This window comes from Falco rusticolus, chromosome 4 (genome assembly GCF_015220075.1).
Source record: "Falco rusticolus isolate bFalRus1 chromosome 4, bFalRus1.pri, whole genome shotgun sequence".
NCBI classification, from domain to species: Eukaryota; Metazoa; Chordata; class Aves; order Falconiformes; family Falconidae; genus Falco; species Falco rusticolus.
The window spans coordinates 53,294,961-53,314,002 of NC_051190.1; the positions used below are offsets into that span (position 1 = coordinate 53,294,961).

At 43.7% G+C, this 19,042-nt stretch overlaps 1 protein-coding gene across 1 annotated transcript in view; it reads left to right on the forward strand.

The window, feature by feature from the left end:
* WNT3A (Wnt family member 3A) overlaps positions 1 to 19,042 on the forward strand; it is a 91,094-nt gene that overhangs the window by 37,395 nt on the left and 34,657 nt on the right. The window contains exon 2 of the mRNA XM_037385484.1: positions 13,428 to 13,669. Coding sequence (XP_037241381.1) covers positions 13,428 to 13,669 — 242 coding nt within the window. The remainder of the gene's footprint in view (positions 1 to 13,427; positions 13,670 to 19,042) is intronic.

Here is a 19,042-nt window from a genome sequence, read left to right on the forward strand (position 1 = left end):
TAATCAAAAAAAGTTGCCAAAATTCTGAGTGATTTGTTCAATTAAATAATTCTGGCCAGTCAAAATATCTCCTTTAGATTTCTACTGTTCAGTATTCTAATGCATGCAGGACTATAGTAAAAAATCATAATGCTAGAGGTTGTTTCAATGTGGAAAACAAGCTACTTTTACAGCAGTAAAGCACTTCATTTTTTTAAAGTAAAAAATAAAACCTTAGTAGGTTAAACCCAACAAGGGCACAGGTTTAGTGTTCTGTATGCTACCTGTGCATCATGGAAGAAAACTGCAAAAACGCACAAGAAGCTTTGGGGGAGCTTCGGCTTTTGAGGATTTCAGCACAGTCACATCCAGAGCTTAAGGTTTTGATTAGAAAAGAAATGCAAGGGAATATTCCCTCAGACTTTCTGTCTCTGACCCTGTTATGATAGGCACCAAGAGATATTTAGGGTCTATAAGCATGAGAAAGCTGAAAACTAGAGAGCGAGCGTCTGGTTGATTGCGGCTGCAGCTCTTTGGTGAGACAGAGCTGCTTCTGCTGCATGGTGAGAGCAGCCTGCTGGCAAGCAGCGAGCTCCTGCTGCAGAGGGCTGTGCTGTCCCTGTGGTTACTCTTAGACCTGAGCAAAGTCCCCAGGTTCCACGTGAGATCCACAGGTTGACTTGATTTTCTCCAGCGGAGCTTCCTTCCCACAGCCTCCCATTGTCACTGTTCAGATCTCCTGTGAAACCTAATAATTAGCATTGCATAATCCCCCAGATACATCAGTGTATTGGTGCGGCAGGTAACGAAGAGAAATCCAAGCTGGAAGGAATCCATCTGCTAAACTGAGTGACCCTGCAGCTTTATTTTGATGATGTTGATGATGATGATGATGATGATGATGATGATGATGATGATGATGATGATGATGATGATGATGATGATGAAGAGGAGGGCTCATCTCTGGCTTCTAAAGTAAACACAGGAGGTATCTTGGCAGAGGAACATGCAGCAGAAAGCTGGGATTGCTTTCCCAAATTCTTGGCCGTTTCCCTTGCTGCATGTCAAAGCTGGTATCTTTGCCTAATAGTGATCACCCCTCCGCGAGCTGATCACTATCTGGCAGCCTGTCTGCATTTCCCCAGCCACTCTCAGAAAGAAATCATTAAGGTTCTGGTGCTGCGGTGAGCTCTCAGGTGCGGCTCCGGCTGCTGCCACCCTGCCGGAGTCCTTCTGCAGGAGGCTTCTTGCCCCAAGCACTCAGGGCTCATCTGCCCTCACCAACCAGGCAAAACGAGCCCCTTGCTATGGTTGTTCGCTCTTCACCCAGCATCTTAGTTCATCCTCCAAGTCAGAGATCTGTGTTAGTTTCTCCTGCTCCAAGGACAACTATCTTCCCACTCTCTTTCCTCTAAATCCTACCCCTCCTACATGCTTCCTCTCTCACCTGAGTTTCTTCCCCGTTCATCAGCCTGACCACCGCCAGCCTTTTTTCAGCCAGGCACTGAGTCACCAGTTGCACTGAGAAGTTACTAGGCTGGAGAACAGTTATGTTTTTCTGAGGAACATCAAGGCACGGCATCTGCTGAGTCACCTGGAGAAGAAACTCTTTGAGCCACAGCTCCTGGTGTGCAAACACCAAACTCCAGCAAGATTGGAGAGAGGAGCCTGGAGAAGAAAGCTTGGTCCTTCTCTGCGTTGTCTGGTGATGTACACATGGTACAATTATTCTCCAGATGTGTTCCAGGAAATCAGACCAGGCCTGTTGCATGATCATTCGAAAGACTGGAAGAGCTTTTCACCAACATCACCTTTTTTCAACCAAGAGATCTAGACACCCTTGCAGTGGGTGGCTTGTTACTTAGAAGCCCACAGAAGATGGCTAGGAAAAGCCAGCCGGTTGCTAATTAGGTTCATATTACATATACATAGGGCTCCCTATGTCAAAAACAGATTTTTAAACCTTGACTTAGCATTAGGTCACTGACATAGACGTAGGAAGTTGAGATGTTTTGCTTAGCAGCCCAAGAAAATGAAGCTGCCTTATGGCTGAAGCATCCCTACCTGTCCCATTCACACCAGAATAAACTCTGGGATAAAGGAGATCCAATACATCCATCTCAGTAGACAGGAGGTATCTGCAAACAGTGGTAGAAGTCAGTGCTTAAAGCAGATTAAATGTTTCTCTTCTTTCTCTGCATCAGGTTTTATTGCTGTTGTTATTCTTTCTGTTGTGAGAGATGATCTTTGAGAGAGAATTTTTCTCTCTCTCAAAGTGTATACAAATGCCAGGACATACACTGGCATTTTTCCTGTACCTTTGAGCGACTCATCAGTCTGTACCTCCTTAATTTTACTGAGATCTAGCTGAAACATGTCAAGGAGCCATGAGGATTTTTTCCCATGCAAAGTAGTTTCTTTGCAAAAAAAAAAAAAAAAAAAAAATCTAGTTATTCTGTTGCAGCAGAAATTGCCATTTCATTTCAAAGAATAGTTTTACAAGCAACAAAAAAAGTCTGAGCTTCTGTCTCATGTAGTTCTTGCAGGAGTTTAGCCCTAAATGAGGATTGATTTCCCTTTGGGTTGGGTTATTCCTTATGACCTTCCTCCATGTGGATTCTCTGTTGTCTAATAACAGGTCATCTTTTGCTGCAGCCCTTCCAAAGCAGAGGGAAGGAGAAGTTAAGGAGGTCTCTGCCCGCTACTGCTTTCCATTTTATTAAAAAAGAAAAATATAGAGCTGAAAAGCTTCAATGTATCTTTGTTCTTCCCTGACAGAGTATCATATTCTTTTCCCATACATGTTTGGACTAAAATCCAGATAAATATTCTCCTTAGTCCTAAGTGCATCCTGTGTACAGAAATGGTCCCCAAAGAGCGTGTAAGATGTATTTGTAGCTATGTGCAACTTTGGACCAGTTGAATCGGTCCCTGAACCTTGCAGAGGGATGGAATAAGTCTTGTGATATTTCAGACCAAAGGAGAAGCAGATTCCATGATGAATGGATGATATGAAAGGAAGCACAATCCTAATTTATTGCAAAGTACTTAAATGGTATTTTGAAGGACAGTCCAACTAGATGAAAAGTCCTTTTGGGTTTGGGATCTTTTTCTTTTATTTTTTTTTTCCCTGTTCAGTAGTTCAAAATGGAAGCATCTTTTTCATGGTTGGAAAACCAAGCATTTGATTCTTTTTCCACAGAAATCACAATATTTCTAAAGTTTTGAGGTTCTGAGTATTTTAAGACAAACATGAAAGATTTTTACGTGAAGTAAAATTGTATGCAAAACCACCCTCTATAAAACCGTATTTTTACAATGGTCAGAAAACTTCAACTTATTCTGAGTGCTTGGCAAATGAGGCAAATGACATAGATATGTGAAAAATACTCAGAAGATTTTGGGGGGGTGTAGTGGTATATATATGTATTTGTATGGGAAATAGATTCATGTTAAAAAACATATGTGCCAAGTCCTAACTGGCAGTTTTAGCAGAGTAGATGAACTAGTGGGGGACTTTGCTCTTCCTCAAGGGATCAGGGTTTGGACAAGCGACAGTGAGAAATGGCAAAATTCCTGATGCAACTGGAGCTGTGCTCTGGGTCTACAAAGGAAACAGTCCCTGAGATTGCTCAATCAAACCCTCTAATTTGGTATCGATAATTAAAAAAAAAAAAAAAAAGCACACACAAGTGTGACAGAAAATTCCTTACTGCCTGTCTTGGTGCAATAAAAGTCCTTAAACACACGCTCAAGTTTAAATACGCGCTGAAGTCCCATCGATTACAGCGTTTGCTTGAAGCACAGGCTGAAGTGCTTTTCTGAATCTGGGCTTCCTGCATTTTCCTTAGCAGTGTTCTATGGCCAGAACAAAAAGTAGCTGTAGGATTCATTAGAGGGAGAAGGGGAAAGAAAAAAGAAAAGAAAAAAAAAAAAAAAAAGAGAGAGAGTGCAAAAGGAAGGAAAAACAAAGAGGAGGAAACTTTATGGCTCCGTAAACAGCTGTAAGCAATGTCTCTGGTCGGGTCAGACCGGTCTGAGTTGACAAGGCAGTGTCTCCAATTATATAGCATGCTGTAGCCTGTAAAAATGAAATCAATTTGTTATTTTTCTGGGAGAACATTATAGCGTGAGTTCACACATTTGGTGAGCCTGATGACTCAGTGAAAGCCAAAGCAGGAACTCGCAGACGTGTGTGTGTGTGTGTGTGCGCGCATGTGTGTGCACAACAGAGTGAGGGTACGTCTGTGAGCTTAGCATGACCACATGCACATTCCGAATACACTCTTGGAGGAAAAGTAACTTGCTGTATCGGAACAGTGGATGGTGAAAATCCCATTGTTCTTGTAGGGTTACCTAAACACCACAGTGATGGAGCTTTCCAGCCATGGTTCTCATTTCAAAATTGGCTTCCTCTCTGAGTAGTTTCAGGATAAAATTCCCCCAAGCACTTAAGCACTTAAGCAATTTAGAAGTCCAAATCCAATCTTCACAAGGATCTGAGGTCTTTGAGCCCAGTCCTTCAAGGTATTTAGCACTGACATAGCCCCAAACAGACCTCAATTCAGGGGGACGGGCGTTAATGAGAGGTTTGAAACCACAGTATGTAACTTATATTGCTGATCATTTAAAAAAGGTTCAAGTTGGAATGCTTTGGGGCTGGGGGGAACTAGGAGGGTTAAGACTAGCCACACTCCTAATTACTATTGAAATTCATAGTACAAGTCTAAATATCTTTAAATGCTGCAGGTATTTTTTGTTGCCTAATAAGTTGCCTTCTCTCTTCCCTCCATTCTCCTAACTTAGCATACCTGACCCAAAAATTTTGATCTATTTTCATTGAAAAGTTGATTCCAATGCCCAAGGTATATGGGCATCGTACTGGGTGGAAAGGGGCAGGCTCTCTCCCAGGCCAGCCAGCTGTTGCATTGCAAACACATACATACATACATACATACTTTCCATTTGTCATGAAACCCTGATAGGGGTTAGGCTGGGAGAAGTCAGAAGTAAGGCAGCAAAGGTGTTTACATGAAACTTTAAATTACTCTTCTTTCATTTGCAAGTAACTGTTGTTCCTCATCCCAGGTAAATTTATCCATCAGCAATATCATTAGATGAGTTCATTATAACCACGAGATTTACAGCTCTCATAAACTGCAGTGTAGGTGGCAGATTAAAATGTTAAGGCTTATACATCTCTAATACTGTGATCCTGGCAAATCTTGTAAGATAAATGAAGCTGGATGGAGGCAGATCTCAGCAGAGAGACCTCCAGGGAGAAACCCCAGATGTAGGATGTGGTATGGAAACAATATCAGGGTCACTGTGTCCTGGAGCCAGGCTTGAAAGCGTGGTTTGAGGAGCCATTATTCTGCTAGATGGGTTGTTTCTCAGATGACATGTATAACAGAGGAGTTAATTGCCTAGTGTAATTAAAGAGTTCCTGAGACTTTTTGCAAGGAACCGGGTTGTTAATACTTATATTCTCTTCTCTTCTCTTCTCTGCTGTTCTGTAGATCCTAAGGGAAGACAAAGTCAAAGAAGCATCTCTTGCACTTAGAGTGGAAGTTGCCGAGTGTTGTGGTGTGCCTTAGTTCCTGTGGGAATTCACTGTCCTGGCCAAACCTCAGCTCAGATAATTACACTCTGCTTTAACATCCACTCAAAGTTGCCATTGAGCATGCTGTTTTCCAAATCCAGACCCAAACTTGTATTGGGTGTTATAAATAAGCTGCCATGATCCACACGAGAGGTGGCTGCCACATATCTCTTGGCCAAGGCTTTCCTTGGTGTCCTCTTCCCAGCCCTCCAGGCACTACCTTTTTCAGCAAAAAGGTGAGATTCCTGGTCCCTTTTAGCTTGCTAAAAACAAGGTGTCTAGTTTATGCTCATCGCTTTTCCACAGCCAGTTCCGCCTCCTAGGCATCTCCAGTGATTCAGCCCACCTATCTGAGGCACCTATCTTAGGATGGGCTGAATTGCTCTCTGGAGATGCTGATCTTGCTCCATGGACTCTAGTAGACAGCTAACTTGGCTGAGATGCCTAACTTTTAAATGGTCAAAGTCGAGTGAGATGAGTCCCACACTTAGAGATCCTCTGATGAAAGGTGCTAGAGAAATACAATACTGCATCATCATCACCATCGTTATTATTAATGCAGGGCAAGGGTGAGGGAATTATTCATGGGAGAAAAGCTACCTCCATGCCTGCGTGTTTGCAGGATCGGACCCAGCCACAAAATTATGTACATACTTTCTGGGCTAGAAGAGAAAAAGAATTTAAATATAGCTCTTGTACTCCTCTCTACGATGGAAGAGGAGATATCTAACAAGAGAGGTGGAAAGAACAGTTAATCCAGTAGGTTTCAGTCTTTTTTTTTTTCCAGACTGAAAGGAAAAGGAAGGATGGACACCTGCACAGTGAATTTGATCTAACAACAGGGCTGGATTTCTTAGTTCTTTTTGTGAACCTCTTAGCAATAGTCTGCCAATAGCCAGATCCTCGGAGACCAAAAGCTGAAGGCCTCACTGCAATCAATGTTACACACTCATGATTTCTGAACTAAAATATGGCACTTTGGTAATTAGTGTTAGACTGCTTACATCGAGGTTTCGTTATTAGTGGACAATACACAACAAAAAAAACCCCTCACACTGAAAAAAATCTTTTTCATTACAATCTTGATTCATGTCTTCTAATGCTAAACTTATTGCTTTGCTGATCTATGTTAAGTTGGTTTTCAAACTTTCAACTAAAAAGTTAATTAAAAATCATATTATTGTCCACATTCTGTAATTGCCTGGGTCTGGGATAGTTTTAATGTCAGAGAAGAAAATCCCTTCCACCCAGGAGGAACATTAGTTAGCAGAAGATGTCCTTCTCCATTTAAAATGATGGGGTTTGTCAAGTTCCATTTCCTTTCTTTCCATTCCAAAACTTCTCCAGGTTTTATTTTCATTTTCTTAGGAAAACGGAAAAATAAACACAACATATGCTAGAACACTGGTGTTTTTCTGCGTAAAAGAACACCATTATACAAGTGTAGACTTATTTCTTCTACCTGTCCAGCCACCTGGCCTCTAGGTTGGTGGTTCAAGTCTCTACAGAAGACTTTCATGGAGCTGGGAGCTGATGTATGCTATCAGAGTGTAAAAGACACAGTAGGCTCAACTATGTCTCCTGTGTCTGGTCCCTAGCTCTGGGGTATCCTTCCCAGCTTGACAAACCCCATCATTTTAAATGGAGAAGGACATCATTCTGCTAACTAATGTTCCAGCTGTCCCTGTTAGGTGGGCACCTTAGTTCCTCCATCGTGTATGCCAGCCCTGTGTGGTGAGGGTTTGTGGGAACTGAATCAAGGCTGACTTACAGATCCTGTCCCATGAGCCTCTTGAACATCCAGGTGCCATTTACCATTCATGGCAGCCTCCACTCTTTTTGAAACTTCACAGCCCCCCAGTTGCTTATTTCTCCCCATATTTGTTTTTAGGCAGCCTCAGATACATGAAGTTCATGCTGGTCAACCTCACCAGCCCATGGGAGATTGTGGTTGGGGCACCACAGAGGGCCTAACTGGGATGCTGTGGGATGGAGCAAGGACCTTCCACTCATCACTTGCTAGCAGCTTCCCTGAGAGCCCTTCTGGTCTAGTACCAGGAAGTGTGAGACAACCCTTGATAGGTTTTCCTTGTAGCTTGACAGAACCTACGAAGACTTCTCCAGCCACCTTCTTCATTTCAGTATTGTAGTATCATAATACCAAGGGCGTGTTATTGAGTCTGCATCTTTTTAGCTCTGCACATCTTGCCCCCTCCTTCATCATGTGGCTGAGATCCATCTTCAAAGAGTTGTGGCACCACAGAAAGGCAGCCAAAAGGAGCAAGAAAGGACATTAGAGTGAGATGAACCTCTGGAAATCTGAAGAGATAATGAGAAAGGACTGGGAGGAGGTGTGACATCCTGTCGTTAGGGGATCCCACACAAAGGGAGCAGCACAGAAGAAAACCTAGGGCATCTGCTAGCAAACATAAATCTGTTGTAAGCAGGTGGACATCCTTTGATTTAACTTCTTCAGCAGGACCGTCTGCCACCTTGCTTCTGTGTAAGACAAGAGAGCTAAGGCATTGCTATTGCTCAGTTCTCAATATTCAGTGGGCACTTTGGTGCTTTCTGGGTCTTATCCTGGGTCATTAGACAAGTTACACTCTAGCTGTCCAACATTAATAAATGCAGTTATTTTACCTGTGTCGGGGACCCCAGAAGGACGTTTGCTGAGGAAGCTCTCAGCAGCACTTGGAGCCAGCAAAAGGCCTCTCCAAGATGAATAGCAAAATAGAACTCCTGCAATGTTCAAGAATAACAGAATTCAGGAAGAAGCAAGTAGATGTATGTGCTGCTATATGCTGCCACCGATGTGTCAAGGACTTTTGACAGCCACACTGAGAAGGTAGTGACCTTGAAAAGTCAGTAAGTGGTGCTGTACAGCTAGGTCATCCAGAACTGAAGCTTTCTCTTTTTCTGAAAAAGCTATGAGCATGTATTTCCTGCATATTTCTTCCTCATAAACTGGCTGTCCATTCCAAAAGGCAGAGTACATGTAATTTATTGAGAAGGTGGCCAGGTACTTATTTACAACGGCTCTGCTGAAGGAGCAGATAGATTGAGATAAGGGAAATTAAGAGCTCTCTAGGTGTGTTGGCAAAGAAAAATGCTCACTGAAGGTTGAATTAAACACTTCAGGGCATGCAAGGCTTAAAGATAAGCCAAGAACTTTGGCTGTGGACATACAGAACAGTGTTTTCATGCCTCCTCCTGAACTAATGAGAAGAAAAGGCTAATTGGCTTGGAAAGAACAGCTCGTTGACCCTTTCCCTTGGTTCAGACTTGAGCAGTACCTGTTCTGGGGATGTGTTTGTACACTGGAGTGCTGCATGAATTCTCCAGTGGAAAAGGAGAGGTTGGTGTCAATGCATCTGGGAAGTCTTGGTGCTTAAGAAGTTTGAAGCTGATGCCTGGTTAGGCCACAATAGGTGACACTTGGCTCATTTTTCAACATCACATTTTCAAAACCACCCACATGCAGAAGACAGCTGAGAAGCAGATCACAGGAGAGTGGAAAAATGCAAAAGACAGGTTTAATCATTGGAAACAGTGAGAAAAAAATGAATGATGGGAGCTACTAGAGAGTTGAGTAACAGCAAAATGAGATTCTGATCTTTATAGACTTTCCCAATCTTTTCTAAAGGTTTTGGTGGTTGTGGTGGTGGTGTTTTTTTGTAGGGGGAGGGGAGGGTTGGGAGGTTCATAAGGTTCATACCTCATGATCAATAAAAAGGACAGGAAACTGAAAGAATTTGGTTCTCCTAAAGATAAATTGACTTTAGATGGAGGGAGAAAGTGTTTACATCTGGAAGCTGGAAGCAAAGCAGATACCAAAAGAGGGTGCTCTGTTAGATGTTATCACACTCCAGAGTCTGCAAGCGTGCTAGGAAGGGGAGTGTGCTTAGCTACATCTAACAGCAGAGGCACTCTTCATGGAGAGATGTTTTGAGCTTCCACCCTGTATCTTCAGCTGGAAGTCAAGTGACTACACACTCCTCCATGGAGTGCCAAATTTACATTACACTGTCTCAGTGCCTGATGACACCTTGAGAACAAGACTCCTGCTGGAGATTGTCTTTTGCAGATTAAACTTTCCAGACTGTAACATAGATCAAAGCAAGGTGTGACTGTTTTCCTGCTGTATTGAGAAGGGAGCAGTGTAAAAAGCAATTAAAAGTATTTCTACATGTTTTTATTTTTTTTTAATCTTAGATGATCTTCCCAGCAACGGAAACGAATAGTTGAGGGCACCAACCTATAAACTCCTCTTCCGATGACTGGTATTTTCACTCTGCCACTGTAGTAACCATCAAAAAACATAGACAGGCATGAGTTTGGCTGTTCACATAATTAAAGTTTATGAGACTGGAATCCCAAAGTTTCATCCAGGTCCTATTAAATAGCTCAAGAAAGTCCTCCTGGCTTCACAACATGATGGATGGAGCCTACAGCAGGTTGATTCTATCTCTGTGGATACTTTATCTTTGGTGGGAACTGGACAGGGTGCTTCTGAAAGCTTTAGGAGGGATGATGGTGACTCCAGTTGATGTGGGAACAAACTCCACAGATGTTTCCACTAAAGTTAACTTTAGACACTGGAAAGTGTCCACATCCTGGACTCCCTGTGTAGTCAGTGGCTGAATTGTTCTCTGAAGGATGAATAAAAGCAACTAAGTGCTCTTCTCTAGAGGCTTTGATGAAGGCATCTATCTCTCCCATTGTTTACAGAGATAGGACCATCTAGCTCCCAAGCCTGAAGATGGAATCTATGAATACCTCCCAACTGCCAGTCCTCAGGGGGTTGAACAGATTGAGATTTAGAGATGTGGCACCCTAAGACTCCACATTCCCAACAAGACCACAGAGGCAACACACTCAACAAGTCCTCTGAAACCTGAGAAGGTGTTTTAAAATGTGTCTTCAGTCCAGAAACTTTGATCCAGTGTTTGTATATAGCTTAACAATGAGACAAAACTGTACACAGTGCAGTCAAAGTGCAAACACCCTTTGGCTTGGCATGGGCTCCATTTCACAGGTGCTTTTCTGCCACTAGTTGTTCCCTGAATTAATCTCAAGCTCAAGAAAACCCACATCAAGCCACTTAGATAGGGAAAACAAGTTATCTGGGTCCTTTTTCTTGGTCTTCTCCTGTGGGTTCCTGCAGGCTCCTGCAGGAGCTTGCCTCCTTCCTACAGCTGAGCTCTTTGCATGGGCTTCAACACAGCACTTAGCTTTCCTGGGTGGGACTTTTTCAAGGAACCTAGCCATTCCAGTTGTTTGGTATCATGGCATGATTCATCTGGAGACTTTTACAGTGCAGACATATCCCACTCAACCAGTCACCCAGGCTGTCTTGATAGCCTAGCCAATACAGTCAATGGAGGCAAGGCCATGATTCACCTCATCCCAAAGCAGACATCTAAAATGGGCAGATGAACCATGCCCTAGAAGTGCCTGTTTCTCTCCACTGACTAATTGAAAAAGCAGGTTGGGCTGAGCAGATCAGCTGGAGATGTCCATGTTGCAGACATTAGAAAGCAGGTGACATGAACAAAGATTATGGTTAACGCGAGCTGCCTTCCTCCCTCTTTCAATGCAATGGAAAGAGAGACGTGCTTCTGGAGGACAGTTCATGCTATTTGTCTCATCTTACCTCCCTTGGGTAGGATGAATTGTCCTCTAATGTTAAGTGAGATTAATATTCTCCTAAAAGTGCAACTGAGGTGGAAAGAGGCATCTAAGTTTAGGAAATCAGCTGCAAATTCTTTGCTTTCCCAGGCACCTTCTACCTTGTCCACCTAAAGTTCATTTACTGGAGGGCTGAGCTGGTTATCTTGGTTCTAGATTCTTACCTAGAGTCATTTGAGCTCCAGAAGTGAATGTCCCTGTGTCTTACTTGCCTGGGAAGCACTGATTTGTAAAGGCTAGTTTATGCACAGTCAGCAAAGCTGACTACAAATAGTTGTGGTACCTGACCATCTGAATGTCCGTCTCCTTTTCACTTCTGTCCCCTCTGGACCACCAGGAAGGGAGCAAACTGGCTGCAGCTGGTTTTCTTCCATAAAAGGACAGACACTTTAAAGCATTTTTTATCCCAGCCTAAAGAAGTGATAAAGTCAAGCTAATTTTCTTCCGAACTCCAGCAATGATAGAATTCTTGCACTTTTTTTTCTGTCAGAGCAATGAAGGCATGTTCCCTGACTGCCTTGTTGATAGTTCAAACACACCAGGATGTTCCCAAATGAAAACCACATCGCAAAATTGAATGTAAACAGAAATACACACTGCCCAGGCAGGTTTCTGTTTGTCATTAATTCTGAGCAGAAAAGTCAATCAAGAGATTTAATTAGAATAAAAGGAAATTATACTCTAAAAATCCCTTCAGTTTTAGTAATCAAGGTTATTATTAGAAGCACCAGTAAAAACACTTTAAAAATCTATCTAATTAGCCACATATCTGCTGATCTCTCTGCATAGCTGACTTGTTTGTCTCTAAGGCTTTAACCAACATAATAGTTCATGGACACTCCTTTCAACAGACTGAGCACAGAATTTGCATTCAAGTTGTGTTGTTTTGTTGGGGTTTTTTGTTGGTTTGTTTTTTTTTTAATTTCACACTGTTCACTTTAACCAAGGCAATTCACAGACTGATGGCCAAAGCAGGCTCTCCATATCCTTGTGACAGTACAGCAAAGCTGGCGCTGTTTTGTGAAAATACAGCACCATTTTTGAAAATTCCCAAACTGAAACTGTTGTGAAAGTAAGGTGAAGATACTCTAAATTAATATCCAGAAGGACACTGGCAGCCATTCTAATAATTTATTTTTAAAACACTTCAACCTGCTTAGAAAGACCCGATATTGCTTTGCAAAGTATATACTTGGATCAAGCAGGTGTGGAAATGCTTTGCTAAACAGTAGAAAATCTTTTCCATCCCAGTCTTTCAGGGATGTTACTGGTATCCCAGGCATGGCTCCCAACTTGCATGCCCATAATCACGAGTGTTTCTGGTAGCATCAGTACCATTGTTCACGCAGGAGAATAACATTGATATTGGACCCATACCAGAGCCCTAGGAGAGTTTTAACCCAAGTTCTTCTGTTCCAGCAGGGCTACATTTCCACTCCCTTTCCTCTGTAGCACAGCAAATTTAACTGCTTATGGTAGCACACTTATGTAGCACTCCTGCAGCCTTTAGCTCAGAGTTGGCTTTTGAAAGTTCTCAGGATCCAAACTCCTTGAGTCTTTAGGGTCACCTTCAGGGCACAGAAGTTACCTGGTAAGGTTCAAATATACAGGACACACTGCTGAACTGTATGATTTTTGTCAGTTCTTGGTGATTGCTTTTGCAAGACTTGGAGCATGGTGTCTTCCACTGTTGGTATTACTATTTGGTGTAGCTCTGAAAGTACTTTTGACTGTCTAATCCCTGGGCTTCCTCAGCTGCCAAAATTTCCTGTAATACTGACGTGCTCTTGTATAGGTTTGCTTGACTTGCAAAGAAATAAATGTGGGTTTAACCCTCCAGTTGCAAAGGAAACTAGCTTCATGAGCTGGGCGTCTGTGGGAAGAAGAAGCACAATGATGGATTGAGGTTTTGAGAGAATGAAGAAAAGGGAAGGAAGATATTAAAAGTTGAGTTTCTTGCCTTGTTGGGCCTGTAGGGAACTTCAGGAGAGAGAGGATGATGTTTGGGGGGAAACGAGAGTGGAAAGGATGTTTTCTGGAGAGGGAAATGCAGAAGAACTGAAGATGTTGGTTTTCCATCCCCATTCTTGTGAACCAAGTACAAAGGTGAAAGCCAGCCTGACACAATTTCTTTTTTCCTTGGTTTTTTTTCCAGGTCCTTGGCAATTGGTCACCAGTATTCCTCCCTGGGGACTCAGCCCATCCTCTGCGGGAGCATCCCAGGACTGGTACCCAAGCAGCTACGCTTCTGTCGGAACTATGTAGAGATCATGCCCAGTGTAGCAGAAGGGGTAAAGATTGGGATCCAGGAATGCCAACACCAATTTCGAGGGAGGAGGTGGAACTGCACGACTGTCAATGACAGCTTAGCCATCTTCGGGCCTGTGCTAGATAAAGGTGAGTGCAGCGCTACGGGTTTGGTGACAGCAACATCCATGGTGGAGTAGCAACAAAGACCTTGAGAAACCTACTGTGAGCCCATTTGCTTCTGATGAAGTGTCGTGCAAAATGGGCTGCAGGAAACAGGAATTGAGCTTGATGAAGGAGACCTGTGACACAGGCAGGGAAAATTTTGTTATCCCAGGACCCCATCCAAGCAGCTCAAACCTGACTCAGAAGGTCTTTTGTAGAGACAAGAATATAATTAAGCATTCTTAGAGGAATAGCAAGGACATGTGTGCCTCCCCAACGTAAGGAGGGTGTTTACCCACCACCTCGATTATACAGACAACATCCAGTCACAGATAACCACTACTTCTACCTCAAACCTCTACTGGGATTGTGTAGGTGACCCAGAGAGCTGGGAAGAGCCCAGCACACGGAGAGTGGGGTCATCTCTGACCCTGCTTGGAGTTGGAGGTTGGGCTACAGACCTCCCAGGGTCCCTTTCAACATGAATTATCCTATGATCCTATGCCCCTTGGAAGGAGCACAAAGGATTATTGTGTTTTCAGTGATCAAGCTGGACGTCTGGCTCCTTTTCTGACCCCATGGCATTTCATGCCGCATTTTCAGCTCGATGGATGATTGCAGAGGGGAAATGATGGGCTGTTGGGGATGGTTCCAAGGGGCTGGACTGACCAGATAACATCAGTTTTGATGCCATAATGGGATATAATGAAGATCAAAGGCCTGAGGAAATCACCATCAATTAATGGTTCTGCTTTTATTGGTTATAAATGTGGCAAATTAAGACGAGGGTGGCAATTCAGGCAACTAACTCTGACACACTGATATAAATGGGAGCACTCAGAAATATTATGCCCTGTGTTGTTGAATGCAGTGGGATTTAAGCACGTTGCTAAGTCTGAGTATCTGGTCATTTCCCTTATAAATTGGCAGAAACCTATTATAGCTTGTATTTTATCCTTCTTTGCCCTTGTAATACTGGTTTTAAAGTTCAGCCTGCTCCTGCTGGTCTCAGTAAGCCTGGGTCAAGCTCTGCTTTTCCCTTTGCTACAGAGGGGTTCATCCCAAATGTAGACTCATTTTGCATTTGATTTCTGCTCAGATAGTAATTCCAGGTGCCCTGTGCAGAGCCCTGCAGGAATATGGCTGCTTTCTCTTAGGAGAGCACCAGCAGAAGAGGCTTGGTAGTCCTCTTTTCTTCCTTCCTTTCTTTCTCAATTTATTTATTTATTTATTTTGCAAAGAATAACAGTTACAGGTCCTGAGAATCTAAGAGTTGGAATTACTTTGTCTGGAATAGTGGAGTAGCACCGTTTGAACTCATATGAGAGAAGAGGGAGCATTTGGGATATTTTCAGGGAATCTCCTGTATTGGCATATGTAGCTGATCTACACCCATCTTGGGGCACGTTCCTCCAGCATCTGGAGGTAGGGGGTTTGTTGGTTTTTTTTCTGCATTACTCGGAAGAGACTTGGACATTTCCACTTGCATTAATTTTGAAAAATAGGGCAGCCAGGAGAGAGCAAAGCCTTGGTTTGTATCATGGCAGGGCCTCCACCAGCCAGAAGAGGCGTTTACCGGCACCCAGCAGGAGAAGGGGTGGTTTTGGCTAGTGGGGTTACCCCATTAGAGCTGGACAACTGAGGCACCTTGTTAATGCTGCTGTCACTATTGGGGTTTAGCGGTGAGAGATCATCCCAAACTGATCACACCTGTAAGATCTGCAGCATGGTGCACTTGAGTCCCTATGAAAGTGTCATACCGCAATGTTTTGCTTGTAATTAAAGCATCTCTTCTGGGTACATCCCTCCTGGGTGACTACAGCAGTTGGCCACAACTACCAAACTGAGTATTTTCCTCATAGACACAAGCCCAACGTGACTTTCCCAAGAGCATTCACTGGGCACAGGCAGTAAGTGAGCCAGATAACCCAATGTCTTTGCCTCGTCACAAGGCTGGATGTCCTCAAGGACACATGGAGCACATCATGCTCCCAGACGGTCTCGGATTAGATGCTCCACATCTCCTGTAGCAATTACACCTTGTGCACAAGGAAAGCGACCCTCACCCCCTTCTTGATCGAAGGAATCTCGATCCCACAAGCTTCCAAATGCTCTTATCTCACAAGGATGTCAACATGAAAAGTCTGTCCCTCCTTGAGACTGCAGGCTTTCGGTAGCCAGGCTCAGGGAGGAAAAGAAGGCTGGGACGATTTCATAACTGAAGAATGTTGTTCCTTGAGGGAGAATCAAACCACCCTTCAGTTCTGCTTCACCTACAGCAGGAGAGGGGAGAAAAAAAAAACCCAACAGCTCAGTTGCATTCTTGTGCAGCAGATCCCCCAGGGTAGGAACATATTTGAGCTCCTACCCAGAAAGAGAGAAGGAGGAAAGGAGAGAAAGAAAGCGAGCAAGCAAAACCCTATTTTGCAGCTTGGATTTTAAGTCACCCAAGATCTAACTGCAGCTTCTCATCTGAGTCAATAGGGACCCCATCCTCCCCCAGCACAACCCAGCCTAGTCACTAAAGCAACTCCCTTTTGCCTTGCACGACTATCTGCAATTCTTTCACTGAAAAAGGCCGATTTTAATGCCTTCAGGAAATACTTTCTAGGCCCAAATCTCACTGAGGCTGCTTCACGGCCTGCGCTGCCCTCGCTGCTTTGGTATCTCATTGCTAATTCAGGGCTAGGCTTGAGCTGTGATTCAGCGATGCCAAACTGTCACCAGACTCTGGTCCTGTTAAGAGCCATATTCTGATATCTCACCTAAAACCGGACTCTTTTTTTCCCATCAGCTTACTTATGAAAAGAAATCCCTTATGTTTTAGCTACAACTATATTAACTGTATTATTATTTTTTAAATATTTCCATAGCCAGACCTAATGAATCACATATTGAACAGCAATGGTGTGTATCCATGAGCTCGGCTATAAGGGAATGGTGATGTACAGGGGATCCAGACCTGCCGCTATTTGGGAGCAATATTGGCAGGCTTGGACCTATGCCACTCTAGTTCTTCATATGTCACTCAGGACATATGAAGAGCAGAATGCCTCCATTCCATCCAGTATTTGATTACTCTGTTTTGCAGGTCCTTGGTCAGGGAATGAATGTTCCCTGCTCAAAGGGAACAGAGTCACCTTCCTCGTTGTGCTCTGCTACCTGCACGGGGAATGATTCAGGCATTAGCAGAGGGTGAAATTGCTATGGGGCCGTTGGAAGAGGGGTTTTCTCCTCCTTTGTGGTCTTGGGAGTGTATGAGTAGTGGTGCAGCTCCATGGATAAATGTTCAGATAGGTGCCACTGTTGGGTCTTTCTTGCAGAGCACTAGCGGTTTGCTACACTGTAGGTGTCTGGGGTACCCTAGGCTATTGGGAATGCAAAGAACAGGATGCCTGTATGGGAAAAGAAGCAAGCCTGATCTCTTTACCTCTGCCTAAACATACCTATCTGTTTATCAGCCATCTATAAGAGGCTACAGTTCATGTAATTCCCACTCTTACAGAAGTGCAGATCTCAGCAACCGGACAGTAGAAAGAACCCCTCACATAAGTTTTTCTAACAGAGTCATTGCTAGAGGAAAAAAATTGTCATCTGTTTCTTCACCTGTATTGCGTGAAGCAGTGGAGCCACACGACCTTAAGTGATCACCTTAGCCATAGCCCATGCCCAGCCACTTAGCTGAGAGGTTTGGCGGCTTGTCAGGCAGTTGCTGTGTCTTTCAGTTTCCTAAGGACAAGGGAAGACTTTTTGAGTTGCCTTTAAAAACATACAAGATAAAACTTTGGAGGATGTAGTAAAGGGACATGCTGTCACCAACAACAGAATGTGAACATTGCAACCTATCAGGCATTTTCCACCCCAAACTTAAGTGCCGTATGTTGGGTATAATTGTGTCTTTCACCCTGGTTTTAGGTTCTGTGGACTGAAGACACTGTCCATGTTTGGGTTGTGGTGCATTTTGTAGTCTCTCAACACCATGCCAACTCTCTATGAAACTCCTCTGGGCAGAAATATGAACCAATCTCAAGAGAAGTAATATAATAAAAGCTTATGATGGCCCTGTCTCTTTAAAGGACCTCAGCACATAATTAAGTCAAAATAAAAGTTTCCTCCCTCTCCTCCCCCCATTCAATAAAAGTAAATTACCTCAAACTATTTAAGCCCTCAGTTCGTTTAAATTTAAAAAGGGAGCCCTTGTCTATCTGTTTCTTTCACTCACTCCCACCTCCTTCTGCTAAAGACTGGCTGGGGCTTTAAACCTGCCAGCTGGACTGAGAAATGGTTAATAGTTATTGTGGAGGAGCAGCTTTTAATGAACTATTGAAGAATGATACATTGATGGAGTAATGGGAGTTTAAGTCGCTCTGTAATGAAACAGGTTCTCAGTGCGGACCCATTGTGGTGTAAATACAGCACGTCGCTCCCACTGTTTGGTCAGGACTAAATAGCAGAGGCCAGAGGGGGGTCAGCTTATGGGGTCTCCGCTTTAGTTAATCAATCTGATTGGATTAGGGTCACTGCGATCCCTAATAATGTCAAAGGTTACGCCAAACTGGATTAAATGCTTTGTTGGGGAGGGCTCAGATTCTTTCAGCTTTCGCCGACGGGGCTTGTTTATTAGAGTTTAACACTCGTGCAGCCTTGGGAAGCCACACCGTCCCTTTCTGCGCGTTGGGGTGCTCGCGGCGTGCGCGGGGCTTTGAGCGAGCCAGGGCAGGTGCGCGCGCGTCCAGTCGCTTTGTCAAGTGTCTGCGCCCGTCGGATGTGCCCTCTGAGGACATATATCAAATTCCCCGCTGGACAAATGAGAGCCTAATGGGTGATGCAGAGGCTCGGAGGCATAGATTAATTCCAGACATAATTGTTGGCCGTCGACCCTGTTAGAAGGCGAGTGATGAGAGCCACAAGGGCGCTGTAGTGACCCACTGATCGCGCCCCCCTGGGTTAACCCTGTTCCTGTCTGGCAAAGAGGTGTCCTTTTTGATACAGCTCCTGTTTGTGCAGCTACCAGGATGAGCATGGAATGAAATATGGAGTATTCACGACCACTTGATTGCTTCCTTATGAAACTGGGTAGATGTCTTGCCTTCCAGCACTTCCAAATCAAATCAAGGCAGGATGGCATGGGATGGTGTGAGACGGAGTGGTATCTCCATGTCATCTTATCCAGGGGGACCATGAAGCTTAAAGAATTACTATTATCTGCACTCACGATGTTTCTGCAGACGATATTGTCTTATGGACATGGCAGTGTCCTTCACAAAATGATACCAAATAATCTTTCTGAAGGCCATTTGGCAATGGGAAGGAGTAGCAATAATAGCATGTTATTGGTAGAGATATGAGATCTCTGGG